At 41.7% G+C, this 15,172-nt stretch overlaps 1 protein-coding gene across 1 annotated transcript; it reads left to right on the forward strand.

The window, feature by feature from the left end:
* The first annotated feature begins 2,992 nt into the window (after nucleotides 1-2,992).
* On the forward strand, nucleotides 2,993-14,750 carry LOC103798181 (5'-nucleotidase domain-containing protein 3). The gene is made up of 7 exons (XM_009070430.1): nucleotides 2,993-3,171; nucleotides 6,908-6,982; nucleotides 7,415-7,470; nucleotides 10,300-10,390; nucleotides 11,890-12,027; nucleotides 14,422-14,482; nucleotides 14,644-14,750. Exons 1-7 carry the CDS (start codon nucleotides 3,004-3,006, stop codon nucleotides 14,748-14,750), a joined length of 696 nt encoding a protein of 231 aa, XP_009068678.1. The 5' UTR covers nucleotides 2,993-3,003.
* Nucleotides 14,751-15,172: the final 422 nt, after the last annotated feature.

Consider the following 15,172-nt stretch of genomic DNA (forward strand, 5'->3'; position numbering starts at 1 on the left):
CGGCGCTCCAAACCGGCAGCGCGGTGGGACCGTCACCTCGGTGTGTGTCCTCACGGCCGGGCTGCTGCAGCGGGGAGACTGCCCCTTTTTCTTCTGCTCCGAGGAAGAGGAGTGCCCGACAGAGCCAGCTGTTTGGAAGTGCCTCGAGGAAGGAGCCTTCCATACAGCCTAGCTGGGACCGGGCACTGTGGCAGGGGTTGGGGTATATAAGGAGAAGAGCAAGTGCATGAAGAAAATCGAGGAGTTGGTGGTCGGTTTGGGCGGCTTTCTCCAATGGGCTGCTCTGCCCAACGGCTATAACGCTGTAAAGTTCTGGATGACTTTGATAGTTTTGCTTGTGGTTCCACTTAAAGTAACGCTGCAAAGTTCTGGATGACTTCGATAGTTTTGCTTGTGGTTCCACTTAAACACTGGGAAACTTTGTAAAATGCTAATGATACATGCACGGCTCTGGGAAGCTCTGTTCTTCAGCACGGCTGGGCTAAAAGCTAGACGACAAATGCTTGAAGCTTCCTAGCTTCTGCCCTTGCTTTGGTGGGAAAAATATTACCAAGGTTAATAAAAGCTTGAATATGTGCTTGTGTTGGTGAGCTGGAAGAAAAAGACACAGAGTGGGAAAGTTTGTCCTGTAGTGGTAATGGGTAGTGCTTTAGATTGTATGCTTTGCCCTTAAAAGAAAGGATTTCCTGTGTTCTGTTCTGGAGTTTTGAGCATGAACTAGGACTTCACAGTGCTGAGTGAAAACAAAGCATTTGCAAAGATGAAGTGGTGGCAGTTTTTCAGAAGTGAAATTAAAAGCCATGCTAGATATCTTGGAAGAGTGCTATGGGCTCTGGAGGGTAAGATAAGGGATAGGAAGAAGGGAAGAGCCTTTTAGTTTGAGTTGGTGTTTTTTTCTCTCCCCCCTGTTTTTGCAATGAATGTTCTCTTGTTCTAAACCACACCCAAATAATACTTCAGAGCTGAGGTGGGGTAATGTTATGAGAAAAGAAGTTGGTCAGTGGGTGTGGGTTGGCAAAAGATGAAGCAAGTACTTCTAGAATATTTCGACTATCATATTGCAGCCTAAGTCATCCGAAGGCTTCAGAAATGTGATGTTTCATTTAGTTATGGTGTTAAGATGACAAAGCTCTCCAGATTTTTGACCCAAGGTTTAAAGCACTTGAGATACTGTCTGCTAGCCAGAATGGCTAGCACTAGCTGCCACTAGCTGCTAAGTGTTTCTTCTGTTTTCAGACACGCACTACTCGGGCTCTTTTTTAGCTGAAATGTATTTATATATAGCTATATAAATATCATTATTTTTAAAACAAGTGTTGACTCACCAGGCTGCAGAATTGCCATGTGAAAAAAATATTTTAATTACAATACAGAAGAGGGTGTTGTAATGTGATTTTGGAAGTTCACTCAAAACTAGGCTTCTGACTTCAAGTTAATGGAATGATTCATGGCCCTTTTTATATTTTCCTTAACTGTAGCATTTCAAATTGCATTTGATGATTTTGTTACCTCAACTGAGCATAACATTTATGTCCTCTATTACTACAAGCAGTGAATGGAGATCTTAGGAGCTTATATTTTGTCTGAGGCTTAGTTTGTTACATCCCCAGCAGTGAAAGATGCAGTTTTTCATTTTAGCTTCAGCATGGGGAACTCCTGGGATTTTTTCAGTGGGAGATGCTGGACTTTATTTGAAACTTGGAACTTAACTCAGTGGATTTGCTGTTCTTCCTCACTTAAAAATGAAAAGACTAGGGTCTCTACATCTGATCAAGTCGAAAGGTTTCAAATAACTGACTGTAATTGGGCATCTGTATCAGTTTCTTCTTGCCAACTGTGCAGCAGTCAAAGGCATTGCTTTTGCAAAAGAAATACCACTTCCCTTTCTGTGTGATGGCCTGTTTCCTGAGAGAAGTGGAGTCCCCACACCTACCTGCCTTGCTGAGATGTCTTCCTCTGCTGGTGGAGCACATAGTGACCAGACCTCAGAGCTAAAGGTGTTGAGAGAAGCTTGATCCACTCCTTTCAGATTTACAAAGCATATTCCCTTTAAACTCGCCCTTCCAAGCACAGATTCAAGATGAAAGTTCCCCCCTCCCCTTGTTTTTTCCACTAGTAGGGAAATCTGGAGTATAAAGATCATGTATATGGGAAGGGAAGGAAGGAAAACATGCTCATGTTTTATGCTGCCAGGAGGGTAATACTTAGCCTCTTAATGTTGTTCTTTCAAGTTTTGTAAACAAGAGATATAAACATCCTAAATGTTTAGTATTGACATTGGTGTTGGTTCTAAAGTAACTTGATATGTTACAGTCTTAACTTCTCAGTGTACTTTGCCGTCAAATACCAAGAAAAATATACCCTTAAAAATGGGAGTGATTTACATACTCTAGGTAATAGCATGATCTATTTTGTTCCCTGAGATGCTAGAAGGTTAATGAGCAGAGCAATGTGTGTGCAACAGCTGTTTGGGGAGTGTGGCAGTCACAGAGTTCACTTATTTGAATTGAAATTGGGTAATGTGCTAACCTTGGAATGGTGAAGCAACAAAAAATTAAAGCTATGTCAAATGTTAGTTCTGCTGCTAAGGCAGGAGCTGGACCAAGTAACAGGAGGGAAAAAAGCTCCTAGGGTAGTAGCAATAGTAATGATAATATAATTCTTCAACTCTAGATTAATTTTGAAGAGCATTAATAAATGTGTTAATGACTATCAAAAAATGATATCTGGTGTTCTCTGGTAAGCAAGATGCCAAAATGCATCTTCTCTCCAGCTTGAACTGTGCAGAGAAAAGTGCTTCAAACAAAAACTATGGGTTACCAAGACAGGTTAGGCACAGCGAGTTCAGTAGCATCATATTGTTAAGGATTGTTTGATATTTTCCATCATAACTTATCTATATTTAGCAATAACCTATGGATTTCTCTGTTTTTGTACCAGCCTCGCAGTTCTGTTTAAACAACTCCTTTTTGTCTCCCCTGTTCAGAGTTCGTTCCTTCAATCATGAGTAACATGCTGAATCCAGATGCTATTTTTTCCAACAATGAAATGAGCCTGTCAGACATAGAAATTTATGGGTTTGATTATGACTACACATTGGTCTTTTATTCCAAACATCTGCACACGCTGATCTTCAATGCTGCTAGAGACCTTCTCATCAATGAGCATCGGGTAAGTGAAAGCAAGGAAATAACAATACCTTGATGAACAAAGAGCATAATAAATAATTTCTGACTCAGAGGCATAACTCATCTTTTCATGCCTCAGTCCTAGCTTGGCTCCCGTTTAGCACATTTTGTACAACAGCTCCTCATGAACAACAGAAGTCCTGGTTTATTCTCAGCTGCAGTTTTGAGCAGAGTACAGGCTGTTAAAGAATACAGTTATTTTTGTCTTGGTTTTTTTTTTTTTTTTCCACGTGGTAGTGTAGTTTGTGTTTGTTCCTGATTGTCACTTACTGGAGTCACATTAATAAATAGGAAGCTTGAAAGTTATCATTCCTGTTTTATCCATTGCTGTGAGTGCAGTGATTAATTTCCACGTGAAATATTTTTAGCTTGGCTTCTCAGCAGGTCTTTGATTGCCCTGTGTGCTGGCAAAGTGCTCTGCATGAACCCAGCGTTTCAGCTGTGGTAGCTAAGTATGCAGTGAAGCTGTCATCGGAGCCTGGATACAGCTGAGGGTTCAGTCCAGTACTCCCCTAAGAAGGAACAGTGCCCTGGTGCCTCCCCAAGCACTGAATGTGCTTGGGTTGAGGACCACTTGAAATTCAAGCAGCTTGGAGCTGGTGATTGTGTAGTTTGAGGATGGGAAGAGTTCCTGTGTCAGGAAGCAGCAGGGAGATAAGTGACTTGAGAGACTGGTGTTGCAGTGAAAAAGATGTGAAGAAAACAAGGAGTGAAAGAGGCAAATTTTATTGAACTGTAGGACTTGCAGGGAAATAAAAGACAAAAAGGCCACAGAGTAGTTTAATAAAACTGCTGGTGTATTTTTATACAGCCTAAATCTGAATGGGTGGTGTTATTCCACTTTCCTATTCGAATCTAAAGGTTAGGAGCTAAATATAAACATCTATAAATATCCCTGGAAGAACAAACAAAACCTCATGGATGCTACAAGCACACACAGCTTGATCCCCCTACAATTCTGACATGTCTTGGTATCAATTTCTATAGGATGTGTCCATGCACTTTATTAAAGCTACATAGTTCCTGCAAAAACCAGTGTTACTGCAGGATTCGAGGTTCATTCTTGTAGACAATAGCTACATGGTTCTTGCAAAAACCAGTGTTACTGTAGGATTCGAGGTTCATTCTTGTAGACAAAACCTCAAATGGTTCTTTGTCTTTGCTATTTGAATGAGTTTGGACAGTAATAACCTTCCAGTTTAAACTGAAATCTCCTGAGTTTTAGTAAATGAAGCTGTAATTACTTTATGAGACATTTCCTGTTGGAATTTACTGAGGGACAGGTTCTTGCAAAAACCAGTGTTACTGTAGGATTCGAGGTTCATTCTTGTAGACAAAACCTCAAATGGTTCTTTGTCTTTGCTATTTGAATGAGTTTGGACAGTAATAACCTTCCAGTTTAAACTGAAATCTCCTGAGTTTTAGTAAATGAAGCTGTAATTACTTTATGAGACATTTCCTGTTGGAATTTACTGAGGGACAACAGTTTTTATTGGTGCTATCTCTGTAGCTGCTTAGGCTGTTTCATGTTTTTCTTGCCTTTAACTTTGGAAAAATAAAACCTTCTAGATAGTATTGTCCATTGTGACCATCACAGTCAGCCTGAATGATGACCAGTTTTGGTCATGGCAGTGTAAGGTAATTCATCAGAAATTGCAAAATGCAGTGTAGGAAGCAAGGAATTTTGAATTATGTCCAAGAGAATAAACATCAGTTCAATGCTAATCAGAGGTAGCAGCAGGTGCTCAGGGTTTATTTCTTTCCTAATGCACAGGCCTCGTGCCATCTTCCTGGGTCTGCTGTTTCGGTCCAGATAGGTTATCCCTGCCAAAGGTGGGGTAAGCAAACAGTCTAGGGTTTATCACTTTGTTGTTGGTTTGTAAGGACGCTTTGACTTGTGTGCCAAGGTAGGCTCAATCTCTTTTTCATGTGTACTTGCCTGTGTGGGAAAAGAGCTTTCTAGTAGAAACAATTAAAGTAAGCCAGTCAAGTATGCAGAAAGTTGATAAAGCCAGAAAGAAATTTCCTTGTACGTGCTAATGTGGTTGCTTTGGGGCATGTGCAGTACATGGTAGTTTTTACTTGATCACATTCTCTGTCCTCCCCTGATGGTTTCCCTTCTGTCTGTGTTTCATGTTCCTTGGCCAAATCCACACATCTTCCAACCTGTCTGTAGCCTTTTGTTCTTCAGATTAGAAGCCTGCCCCATGTGCTGGAACAGGTTGCCCAGGGATGTGGTGGCTGCCCCAACCCTAGCAGTGTTCAAGGCCAGGCTGGATGAAACCTTGAGCAACCTGATCTAGTGAGAAGGTGTCCCTGCCCAGGGCAGGGGGATGGGACTAGATGATCTGTAAGGTCCATTCCAAGCCCTAAATTCTATGATTCTATGAATCTGGAAGTCCTAACTGTCATCCCTACTACCACTTCCAGACAACGTGGGGCATAGTAGAGATGACAGGTAGGAGAAAGGAATGTTTTAACTGTAGATACCTGTGCTCAGTACCAACACCATCCACAGCAGTTGCAGAGCAAGTCCTCTTCAGCATATATAAAAACTTTGGGGATAAACTGCAATTTGTTTATTATAAAAGTACCTAGAGCCTCTGTTGAAGTTGGATAATGCTTTCCCCCAAAGACTTGTCAGTTACCTATATATGCATGGAGACTCTTGTAGAGAAGGTGAACAACATGCCTGAGATGAATTTGTGGAGTTGTAGACAAGTTTTTCCTATAGGAGGAAAATCCAGGATTGCTTTTCAGTGGATTAACCAAAGAAATGGGATTTTTCTCAGGCCTTGTCAAAACAGCTGAAGCATTTTACCCTTTAAAAACAAGTGAACAAAACCCTTAGCCCGAGGGATGCACCTAATGTATTTTTCATGGCAGCCTGTGCTCAGAGCAGGACAGAATGAAAATCGACTGAAAATGGGCTTGTACTGAAAATGTTAGGAAACTATATAATGGTGGTGTAGGCTACCTATGCTCTATGGAAAGAAATGGGGAGAAAGGACATGACCCAGATGTTCAGTTCACGTGCGTCTCTAATAACAGTGTAAGTAAAGGAGCTTCAATGGACACAAGACTAATGTGCAAAGGTGATCACTACAGAGTATCTGGATGTCCAACTTTAGGTACTATCATTGGCTTAGGTTTCAAACAATGGCCTTGACTTTTGGAGCAATATTTGACTTGTCTTGGAGTGTGTGCATATGTTCCTACAAATCTCACCAGCCTATCCAAAAGCCTTTAACTATCATAGAAACATCATAGAGTCATAGAATTTAGGTGTTGAATGGACCTTAAAGATCATTTAGTCCCAACCCCCTGCCCTGGGCAGGGACACCTTCTCACTAGATCAGGTTGCTCAAGGTTTCACCCAGCCTGGCCTTGAACACTGCTAGGGTTGGGGCAGCCACCACATCCCTGGGCAACCTGTTCCAGTGTCTCACCACCCTTATAGTAAAAAATATTTTTCTAATATCTAACCTAAACTTCCCCTCCTTCAGTTTGAATCCATTACCCCTTGTACTATCACTGGGGTTGCTAACAAAGAGTCTCTCTCCAGCTCCCTTGTAGGCCCTTCAGATATTGAAAAGTTGCTATGAGGTTTCCACATAGTCTTCTCCAGGCTGAACCTTAGAACTTTCAAATTCTGCAGACACAATTTGTATTTGTTTTCATTATGGATTTATAATCAAACCATTGCTCTCTGTTTTTAGTATCCTGGAGAAATCAGGAAATATGATTATGATCCCAATTTTGCCATCAGAGGACTTCACTACGATGTGCACAGGGTATGTAGAAACAACTTGGTGGTGAGTTACGTAGTGCTGAGAACCTAACAAAACACAGTAAATAGAGCTTTGAAGTCTCCCAACTTTTCACTCTGGATTATGTGTCAGGATTTTTTTCTCATTTTTTTTCTCTTTCATAGCAAGCTCGATTTATTATTATTAGTCTTTTTGTTTTTCAATAGCTCTTAAGTAGAAAATGTTTGGGGTGTTTTGTCCTCATGATGGGTGGGGGAAGACAACTTAGAATACAACAGAACAAACCTAAGTAAAAATCATTGATAAAATTACATTGGAAGCTGTGAAGGAAGTTGAGTTGAGGTGCTCAGGTGTTCTTGAGATAGGAGGGTCACAGAAAAAATTGCTTTGATTTTTATGATTTCATGTCAAATTGTTGATGTGATAAAAATATTTTCTTTTTTTTTCCCCTGCAAGGCATTACTAATGAAGATCGATGCTTTTCATTATATTCAGCTGGGAACAGTTTACAGGTGGGTAAAACTATTTTCTATCATACAAATGAATACTCTTTATTTTTTTGACTCTTTTAACTGCATTTATTTGTGTGCATCTTGAGTTCATACCAGGACCTGTGCCCTGCCAAGCACAGACATGAATGAACGTTGCGGCCTTACTGGAAAGAGGTTTTTCTTTGCACCTCTGTGTGTACACAGAGACGTGTGTACATGTTTCCTGACTGACCCAGTGCAGCTGATTCCCCAGCACAGTGCCAGGGAAGTTGGCAAGCTGGTTGGTCACATAGTGCTGACTCACTTTGTTTCCAGCTGCTAAATTGTGCTGAAAGAGACGTAAAAATACATGGATGACTTCTCTGCTGTTGCTTTCTGTGTGAAAAATTGTTGCAGAGTGCCTGTTAGCATGACTTTGGTGTGGTTGTGGAAACACTTGAGAGGTCTTGCTGTGTTTGCATGGAGTTTTTGAGTTTGGACATGTCAACCAAATTGTACTTGCAGAACAAAGCACAACACAGTGTCATAACCATACCAACACTGAGCTTTGCTGTCGGTTGCTGCATATCTGTAGTGGTTAGTTGTATTGCTCTGTGTCTTCTGTGCATGTGTAGGTCAGAGATGTAGCTGAAGGTAGCAGGACTTGTGTGAGCATACAGACTCTTTGCACTGAGAAGCACAAGCAGTTCTGGTGTCCCTGCAACAATGCACACCAACAGCAGCAGTGGGAGGTGCTGCAGGTGGACAGTGGTGCTTTGGGTGCCATCTGTTCATGCTGGTAGTAGAATAACATAGCCTTTGTGTGTATGCAGCTGGACTGTGAACTGTGTCAAGACTGTGAGTCTTCTGGTGGAACTAATCTGCAGCTTTGCCTAGACAGTCATCTCTGCTCTGTGGTTTTCTTAGACCTATTGTCCTGTTTTGATTTGTGCTTAGGTAGCTGCTGATACATAAGTGTTTTCTTTAGCAGTATTCAAATACCACTTGGCATAGTTGTGTGCAGACCAGAAGGCACCTTCTCAGTCCTGATGGTGTGACTTGGCGTATGTTTAATGTTTTGGTGGCATTTCTTTGTGCTTGCTGCTGTGGAGTGGATGATGCTGAACCCTGGATGTTACAAAACCAAAGCATTATCTGCCCTGTTTGTGGACAAATACTAACTTGAATGCTGGAGTCCTACCAGGAACAGCTCAGAGCTGTGTACCAGTCAGTGTAGCCTTGAGAGGTGCAGTGAAGGAGCTGATTAACATTGGACTCTGCTAACACAGGAGCCCTGAGGAGGCTCATGTATCATGCCTTTTCACTGCAAAGCTGGTGTGAAGGCTAAGCACTGGAAGGGCTAGGCTTATTGATTAATTCATTTGGTTTTTAATGCCTGGCAACAGTTCTTGGTAAGACCAAGAAAGGGAAACACTGAAAATAACAGTCTGTCTTACAAGGCTGCTAAATACTCTCAGTAGGCTTGGAAAAAAGAGACCAGCTGATCTGGTTTTCATTTGTGTTTTTCAATCTAAAGCAAAATCTCAACACCTCTGCATCCCCTGGTGAGATTATTTGCCTGCCCACAGTTTTCCTAGGTGCTTTACTGCAAGATGCTTGATACTGTAAACTTTCAAGCTCAAACTGAAGCCTTTACTCTCTTAACAGCTGATAATAAATCTGTGGGGAGAGATGATGTTGCGATACCTCTCTCTTTCCCATTTCTTATTATGGTGCTTTTTTTAAAATCAACCATCCTTCAAGTCATTGGATGAGAAGTTCACCATGAGCTGCAGTGTGTGCTAGCAGCCCAGAAAGCAAATCAAATCCTGGGCTGCATCCAAAGAAGTGTGGGCAGCAGGTCAAAAGAGGTGATTCTTCCCCTCTACTCTCATGAGACCCACCCGTAATGCTGTGTGCAGTTCTGGTGTCCTCAACATAAGAAGGACGTGGAACTGTTGGAGCAAGTCCAGAGGAGGCCACAAAGTTGATCAGAGGACTGGAGCACCTCCTCTCTGAAGACAGGCTGAGGGAGTTGGGGCTGTTCAGCCTGGAGAAGAGAAGATTGAGTGGAGACCTCAGAGCAACTTTTCAATCTCTGAAGGGCCTACAAGGGAGCTGGAGAGGGACTCTGTGTTAGGAACTGCAATGATAGGACAAGGGCTAATGGGTTCAAACTGAAGGATGGAAAGTCTAGGTTGGATGTGAGAAAAAGGTTTTTGCCTGTGAGGGTGGTGAGACAGGTTGCCCAGGGATGTGGTGGCTGCCCTGACCCTGGCAGTGTTCAAGGCCAGGCTGGAGGAAGCCTTGAGCAACCTGATGTAGTGAGGAGGTGTCCCTGGGTTGGGACTAGATGATCTGTAAGGTCCATTCCAACCCTTAGATTCTATGATTCTCTGGTTTTAAATTTTGGTAAACTGAGCTGTTCTGCACTTTGAAAGCAATTCTTATTTAGCTGCAGGTTGTGTGTGTTTTTCTTTCCCTTGAATCTTCAAGGTCATGCTCCAGAATAATCTGATTTAAACCCTATCACATCATCAATGCTGTATGAAAGAAAGGCAGAGTGAGGAATTTGTGTTAAGAAATTGGAAGCTTTAACTACTTCTTATAAACCCTGGAGGCATAATTTCAGTGGAGACTAATTAGCTCTTTTCCCTTAAGAAAGTAAAAGGGGCTTAAAATTAGAATGTGTTCTCTGTGTTAAAATGTTCTGTAAGGAAGGATGGTGCTTTAACTTACAGACAAAAGTGTTCCTCTGACTTTATTAGTATTTTAATAAGGTCCAGACCTAAGTGTTAGTCTGTCAGATTTGGGTGATTACTTGAAAAATCTTAATCTGCCTTTTGAACTAAAGCTCCTGTTGTTTTCCAGAGGCCTCAGTGTTGTCCCAGATGAAGAAGTCATTGCAATGTATGATGGTTCCCATGTTCCTTTAGAACAAATGAGTGACTTTTATGGAAAGGTAAAACCACTAATTGGTCTTTCGAAGAGGTAGTGGTTTGTTTGTGGTTTTTTTTTTTGTTTTTGTACTTTTGGCGTGAGGGTAGTGGTGCTCGCATTTTGTTCTCATTAGAACTTGCAGTTACATTTTCTCAATGTATGATTGCCTTATAGTGCTGAATGTGAAGCTGGACAAACTTCAGACTTCACAGATGTGAAGCTTGCCTTCTAAAGAGACAACTTTTATTTCTCCTGCTTGCTGTAGTTTCTTCTTTGACCAGTCACACAGACAGAGAAGTGGAACGTAGGAAATCAAGCAACTTGCTCAGTGTTGCACAGCAAATCTGATAAAGACTGAGAAATGAGCCATATCTGGTGCTTTACCCTGGCTGTGTACTTCTCCTGGTGGTCTGATGGCTTAGCTGATTTAGCAACAAGAAAACGTATAGAGGCATCTCCTGCCTGCAAACTGTCAGAGTGGCAGTTAAAGGATTTGACAAAAGGAATGATAAAAGATGACACTTTCAAGTTTAGGATTTGACTTTGTCAGGAAAGCTGATAGTTTTTATTTTTTTTCCCCCCCCGTTGTGTTCCTTCCTTTTTTCTGAATGAAGAATTGTTCTGTCATTTTGCTAAAAAGCTAAGTTTATTTCATGCCTTTACTTAGGGATGTGTTGATATGAAGGTCCTACTTTTTGTTGTGGAGCATTTTCTTGCTCCTGCACTTGTTCATGTTTCAAGGAGCTGCATTAGGAATTCCTGAATCTGGTCTCTGCAGCAATTCTGCATATCTCTGGTCCCTCTAGGCCTGTATTTTCTTTGATCTTGGAAAGGATAGTGACAGAATAAGAGATGAACTGAAACATAGGAAGCTTCCTCTGAACATCAAGAAATGCTTCCTTTACTGTGAGGGTGACCAAGCACTGGCATAGGCTGATCACCCAGGGAGGCTGTGCAGTCTCTATCCTTGGAGATTCTGAAGCCACCTGGGCAACTGGCTCCAGATGGCCCTGGGGGCTTGGATGAGATAACCTCCAGAGGTCCCTTGCAATCTCAGCTATTCTGTTTCTGCTATCTTGAGCTGGTTGCTTTACCTGTCTCCTTACTGAGAAGTGTTTGGGTTGTATTTGCTGTTGTATAATTAGATTCTCTACTTTTGTACTAAAACCCCTCCAAACAAGTAAAAAACCCTCTACCTAGTGCCTCTTATTTACAAAAGTGCAGACCTCTAGTGAAGGCCTCTAAGGTTTTTCCCTTAACTTTTAGCCAAGCTCTGTCTTGTTTTTATGGATGAAAATATTGCTCTTAAGAGTAATGAGTTGTGATTAATTCTTCTACTAAATCCAACACTTTTGGAGATATTTTATCAAAGGTCTCAGTTCAAAAAGAACCTAAAGAACAGGGATTGCAAAAAGCTGAATATCTGCAGCCAATCTGAGGTGTTTGTACTGCATGAATGGAAGTGTTCTAATGTGAGAAATGACTGACCTTTTTCCTTCCCTTTTCTTCATACCTCCATAGAGCTCTCAAGGAAATACAATGAAGCAATTCATGGATATATTTTCCTTGCCAGAAATGACACTCCTTTCTTGTGTGAATGAATACTTTCTGAAAAACAACATAGACTATGAACCTGTTCACCTGTACAAAGATGTCAAGGTACTAGCTTTGAAGATTTAGGCAAACCTCTACATTTGGGAGCACTTCAGGAAGTTTTCAGCTATTGTGTCAGCCTCAGTGAAATACCTCAACCTGGGTTTTGAATGGAGTAATTATTGCTGCACAACCATAAAACCATGGGTGAAACTAAGGTAGAGCTTGGAAAAGAGACAGAATAGTTTGAAATGTGTTTGAAACCTGATGTTCTACAGCTGTTGTTATTAATGTAGCTTTGAGGGGTGGATGGGGGAAAGCGAAGAAGCTCTTTTAAGTTGATAAAACTTGTTATATGTTATTAAACATATCCTTTTTCTCACTATCAGCAGTGTAAGGGAGTTCCAGTTTAGAGCTCCCAGTTGTGCTGCCTCTGCGTCTTTGCTAGTGTACAATCACTTGCTCTCTCCTACTTTTGGGCTATCTGTTTTGCCTGTTTGTCTCTCTTCCTCCTCAAAAAACCCTCTAGTAGCAGACTAGAATATTCAATATTTGGTACTCTAGTACAAGACTAGAGTTATTTTCCTCAGGTTGTATCCTGCAGAGGAGATGCTTTTATATCATGGTTGTGTAAGAGCAAAAGAGATCATGCCCAAAGTGAGAACATCTGTGTGCACAGACATTGTATCCAAAACCTTTTCCTGGCTCTTTGTTGACATGTATTAAACTTATGTAGTTGTTCAACATATGTTAAACACTCAAATATTGAATTTCTCACTTTACCAAGTATATCAGATAGATTTTAAGAAACTTAGGACTTCCAGAGTAATTTTCTCTTCTGTCTGTGGTTACACAGAATCAGAAGACTAGTGGTTTCTGCTTAACTTTTGTACTGTTCGGTGTTACCAGTACTCTGGAACTCTTGTAGTGATATATTTTGAGGACATAGCCCATGTAAGTACCAAAATGGCAGTACAACAGTTCTAAACCAAGCAGAGCTGGTTCAGGAGAGCTGCCAAATGCCTTCAGAGTGCCTTAGGAGTGCTTTGCTTAAGCATTTAGCTTCTTTCATCAGCTCATAAATTCCTTATTTAAATAACTAGGGCATTTGTGAGTGATTGTAATCTAAAATCCTGTGGGTTGTTGGTGAGGGTTTTTATTCGGGTTGGTTTTTTTTTTTTCAAGAGGAAAGGAATGTGTTCTGCTCCAAAGGTCACTGGAAATTGGTGATGACTCTGCTTACGTAGAGGGTTTTCACCACACTTCACCCCTCTGATCAACCTTTCACAGCTGTTGTGTAAAACAGCTCCTCTGATGTACAGTTCTGTACTTCTTCAGTGCTGGGTTCAGGTTTGGGCTCCTCACTACAAAAAGGCCATCGAGGCACTGGAGCAAGTCCAGCCAAGGGCAGGGAGGGCAGCAAAGGGCTAGAGCACATGGGGAAGGGCTGAAGGAGTTGGGCTTGGTTAGCCTTGAGAGAGAGACTCAGGGATGACCTCATGGCTCTCTCCAACTCCCTGACAGGGCTGGAGAGAGGTGGGGGATGTCTGTCCTGCCATGGCTGCAGGGAGAGGACTAGAGGGAATGGTCTTGAGCTGAGCCAGGGCAGAGTCAGATTGGATATGAGGAGAAATGTTTTCCCTGTGAGGGTGTTCAGGCACTGGAATATTGCCCAGGGAGGTGGTGGAGTCACCATCCCTGGAGGTGCTCAAGGACCAACTAGATGTGGCACTCAGTGCTCTGGTCTAGTTGACAAGGTGGTGATGGGTCACAGGTTGGACTCTATCTTGGAGGTCTTTTCCAACCTAAATGATTAAAATATTCAAGCCTTAAAGACTGAAACTGTTAGGATGTTCAGACACTGTAATTGCCCAGGGAGGTGGCAGAGTCACCATCCCTGAAGTATTTAAGAGGCATCTGGATCTGGCACTGGAGGATATGGTTTAGGAGTTCCAGCAGTGACAGGTTAATGGTTGGACTTGATGATCTTAGTGGTGTCCTCCAACCTTGATAAGACAATGACTTCTAGAATTATGAAATCAGCTTCTTGGAGGACAGGCTTACTCTTGGTTTGATGATGCTGATGGTTTGGTGATGACACACATTGTATGGCATTTCTGTAAAGCTGAAAGTGTAACTCTGAGAAAGGAATTGTTTTAAAACCAAATTGCTACTGCCATATGGAGTAAACCAGTAAACAAGGATTTTTTTTGTTTTTACTTGAAAAGATTTTTAAGTTCCTTAGATACCATAAAGGCTTCTAAAATGTAGTTCTGTTTGTTGAGAATTATTCCAACATGTGAAGCTTTACAGATTTATTGTTGGTGTGGTATGTCTTTGCCTCTTGAAGTGATAGGATTACTGAAATCACATGGAAAATTTGGGACTTACAATATATATACTGACAACAAGATCCGTGATATGAATATATTTTGAGGTGCTCTGTTGCTTTCCTTACAGGATTCAATCAGGGATGTCCATATCAAAGGAATAATGTACAGAGCCATTGAAGCAGATATTGGTAAGTCCTAATGATATAATCTATCAAAGCTTTGTTCATTGACCCTTTTGGCTACAAATTCTAAGCTTTTAAAGCTTGAAAGAGTTATTTCCACTGGTCAGAGGGGCCTTTTGTTAAGTATAAACTGTCTCAATGAATACTGTTTTCCTCGATCCTCGCAGAGAAATACATCTGCTACGCCGAGCAGACCCGCGCGGTGCTAGCAAAGCTGGCTGATCACGGCAAGAAGATGTTCCTCATCACAAATAGTCCCAGCAGCTTTGTGTGAGTGAACAATTGTTTGCTGTTGAACTGTATGCTTTTAAAGGATGGGGAAGATGAGGTTCTCTAATGTAATTGCAACTGCAATTTGTAATTGTAGTGGCTCTCTAATGTAATTGTAGAGGTTCTCTAATGTAATTGCAAGTGCAATTTGTAATTGAAGTGCAAGGTTCTACATCTGGGCTGTGGCAATCCCAGGCACAGCTACAGGTTGGGTGGGGAAGTCATTGAAACCAGCAGTGAGGAGAAAGACTTGGGAGTGACAGTGGATGAGAAGCTCCCCATGAGCTGCAGTGTGAGCTCAGCCCAGAAAGCAAATGGAATCCTGGGCTGCATCCCAAGGAGTGTGGGCAGCAGGTCAAGAGAGATGATTCTTCCCCTCTACTTTCATGAGACCCACCGGTAATGCTGTGTGCAGTTCTGGTGTCC

This window comes from Acanthisitta chloris, unplaced genomic scaffold (assembly GCF_000695815.1).
Source record: "Acanthisitta chloris isolate BGI_N310 unplaced genomic scaffold, ASM69581v1 scaffold3962, whole genome shotgun sequence".
NCBI classification, from domain to species: domain Eukaryota; kingdom Metazoa; phylum Chordata; class Aves; order Passeriformes; family Acanthisittidae; genus Acanthisitta; species Acanthisitta chloris.

What these genes read in the sequence shown, in the direction of transcription:
- LOC103798181 (XM_009070430.1), top strand. Translation starts at nt 3,004, where the DNA reads ATGAGTAACATGCTGAATCCAGATGCTATTTTTTCCAACAATGAAATG. An exon ending in ACCTGTACAAAGATGTCAAG is followed by an intron (nt 12,028 to 14,421) that starts GTACTAGCTTTG and finishes CTTTCCTTACAG; the next exon opens with GATTCAATCAGGGATGTCCA. An exon ending in AGCCATTGAAGCAGATATTG is followed by an intron (nt 14,483 to 14,643) that starts GTAAGTCCTAAT and finishes CGATCCTCGCAG; the next exon opens with AGAAATACATCTGCTACGCC.